This window comes from Piliocolobus tephrosceles, unplaced genomic scaffold (assembly GCF_002776525.5).
Source record: "Piliocolobus tephrosceles isolate RC106 unplaced genomic scaffold, ASM277652v3 unscaffolded_39295, whole genome shotgun sequence".
Classification (NCBI taxonomy): Eukaryota; Metazoa; Chordata; class Mammalia; order Primates; family Cercopithecidae; genus Piliocolobus; species Piliocolobus tephrosceles.
In genome coordinates, this window is record NW_022323526.1 from 1 (window position 1) to 2,581 (window position 2,581).

A 2,581-nucleotide genomic window follows, 5' to 3' on the forward strand; every position below is an offset into this window, starting at 1 on the left:
GGATTGTTTCTAAGCACCCGGACGCACTGCTGGCGCAGCGTCAGCACCTAGGGCTCGCAGGCAGGCCTGGAGCCCGAGGACACCTTCATCTTAGCATTCACTCTGTGTCCAGCCAAAGCGGCTTCCTCCTGGAACGTTGGTGCGGAGTCTGCTTCTGGCTTTTCCTGGGAGGTCATGGCCTCAAAAGGGAAAGCAGATCGTAGTTGGCCTGGATCCAGGCCTCTGGGGGTCCCAGAGCTCTGAGAAGGCATGGCTGGGTACCGTTATCAGCCCTGCGGAATCAGCGCGGGCCACCTGCAGCCTTACGGGCTTTACTGGACAGAAGCCAATTTCTGCACAGAAGCCAATTTCTGCGCAGAAGCCCAGCGGGACCATTTGTGCCCGTTGCTGTGGCTCACAAGCCCTTCCCCCTGGGGTTGGCCCTGGTAGCCCTGACCCAGCAGAGGCCCGCCCTGAGCGGCGTGAGCGTGGCCTCTTCCAGGTTGCTTCGCGGGCACAGGGGGCTCAGGGCCCTCGGGCATCGGGAGGGGAGCCGTGTGCAATGGAGGAGCCCGATGGGGGCCTGAATCAGCTGGGGCCCTTCTGGGGCGCTTTCTCTGGGCTCTGGGCTCGCGACTGGGAGACCTTCAGTGAGGTCTCTGGAGCGCCAGAGGTGTTCTGTGTGCTGTCCGTCTGTGCTCAGGACTGTCCGGTGGGCTCCGGGGGGCCGTCCCGTTCTCTGGGAAGCCGCAGGCCTTTTCCTGGTCCTGAAGAGCCTCCCCGAAGTGCTTCCGGGAAGCGCTCTCCTCGGGGTCCTGTGCATCAGGCCCGGTGTTTGGGTCCACAAGCACCAGCTTCTTCCACCGGGCCGCTAAGTCTCTGGCAAAGTCGCCCACGTGCTGGTGCTTCCGCAGGCGCTTCACCGTCTTTCTGATTCCAGTCTCCGCCAGGATGTCTGCCGTCATGGGCAAGGCGGAGAGTTTCTGCAAATATTTCTCTAGCTTTTTCGGGTCCGTCTTAGTGGCCAGACGCACCTGCAGCTTCTCCACTGCGTGCAGCGTAGTGGACCCTGCCGCCATCTCAGCAGAGCTCTGCAGGCCTGGCTGTCCCTGCGGTCGCGGCTCTGTCCTCGGGGCGGCAGGACACGAAGTCTGGGGTCGCCGGTCCTCGCTGCCCGGTTCGGGATGTGGAGTCGCAGGCCGGAGGGAGCTCGGTCCTCGGAGCAGCGGGCCACTGGTTCTGGGGCGCTGGTCCTGGCAGACCGCAGGCCTCGGGGCGTGGAGCCACGGCAACCTGGAGCAAGCTCAGTCCTCCGTGCCGCGGGCCACTTGGTCTGGAAGGCCGGTCCTTGCAGACAGCTGAGCAGGCCCGCTTCTGGTCCTCGGGATGTGGAGCCACAGCCTGGAGTGACCTCTGCGGTGCGCCGTCCAACGCCGAGTGAAGCTCCGGTGCCAGAGCCCGGCCTTATATAGCCAGCCCCAGGCCCACCCAGGGCTGAAGCCCTGACCGCCCTTGGCCCCTGGGCTGCCCCGCCCCGATACGTAATCATTGCGTCAGCAAAATGCGGCCAATCAGGACCGTCCAGGCCAGGTGGACTGCTGTGCCCCACAAGTTGTTTAGGTTAATTTCAGCCTGGACACACCCCACTGAGTTCTACCGTTGGCCCTCCGTGTTCGCAGGTTCCACATCTGTGCATTCCAAAAGACACACGACTGAATCTTCCAGGGAGTGAAACGGAAAACAACAACACCGCAAGACAACATCGTAGAAAGAAGAACCGACAGAGGATAACAACCCTTTACCTGGGATTGAGGCTGTGTGAGGGGACTTGCAAACATTCGTAGCAAAGTGGGATTAAGAGAGATAAATGAAAAATGTGTGTTTTACTTCTCAACATGGGCTCCATCAAGTTCAAGACGCTTTTGGAAGCAGTGTCTTTTCCCCGCCCTCTAGCCCATCCCTCTAAAACCCCCAGGGTCCTGGGGAATGTAACGATTTCCATGAAATCTTTTTTCCATCGTTGACTGAAGAAAACTGGGTGCTTTTTTCGGATTTTCTAAGTCTAGGAAACAAAAAGAAGTCCGCAGGCGCCAAATCAGGACTGTAAGGTGGACGCCTCATGATTTCCCGCGGCAAGTCTTGCCCAGCTGCCCTTGTTGGGTGAAAGGCCTGAGCAGCAACATCGTCGTGGCGGAGAAGAACTCTCTGGTGAGGACTGTTCTCGCTCCAGCTTTGGCAGCTAACTTTCTGAAAACGCTCTCTTAGTGAGCAGATGTGATCACGGTTTGGCCCTCCAGAAAGTCAACGAGCGGAATCCCTCTGGCATCCCCCCCAAACGGTGACCACGACCTCTGATCTTGACTGCTCCTCTGTGGCTTTGAATGGAGCGCTGCCACCTCTTGGTAGCCATGGCTTCGTGCTTGGTCTTCAGGATCCTGCCGGTAGAGCCACGTTTCATCTCCTGTTACCAGTCTGGGAAGAAACTCTTCAGGATCTTGCTCCCACCGGCTGTTTAAAATCTCCTCAGAAAGGCTTGCTCTGGCCTGCAGGTGATGTTGGTGCCACGGTTTGGGCAGCCGAATTCCACTCTAATCTTTCAGTC

General features: G+C 59.1%; 1 protein-coding gene across 1 annotated transcript; it reads right to left on the reverse strand.

Annotated features, from left to right (window-relative positions):
* Window positions 1–565: 565 nt before the first annotated feature.
* LOC113223152 (elongin-A3-like) lies at window positions 566–1,058 on the reverse strand. Its single transcript, XM_026452704.1, has one exon. It carries the CDS (start codon window positions 1,056–1,058, stop codon window positions 627–629), a length of 432 nt encoding a protein of 143 aa, XP_026308489.1. The 3' UTR covers window positions 566–626.
* Window positions 1,059–2,581: the final 1,523 nt, after the last annotated feature.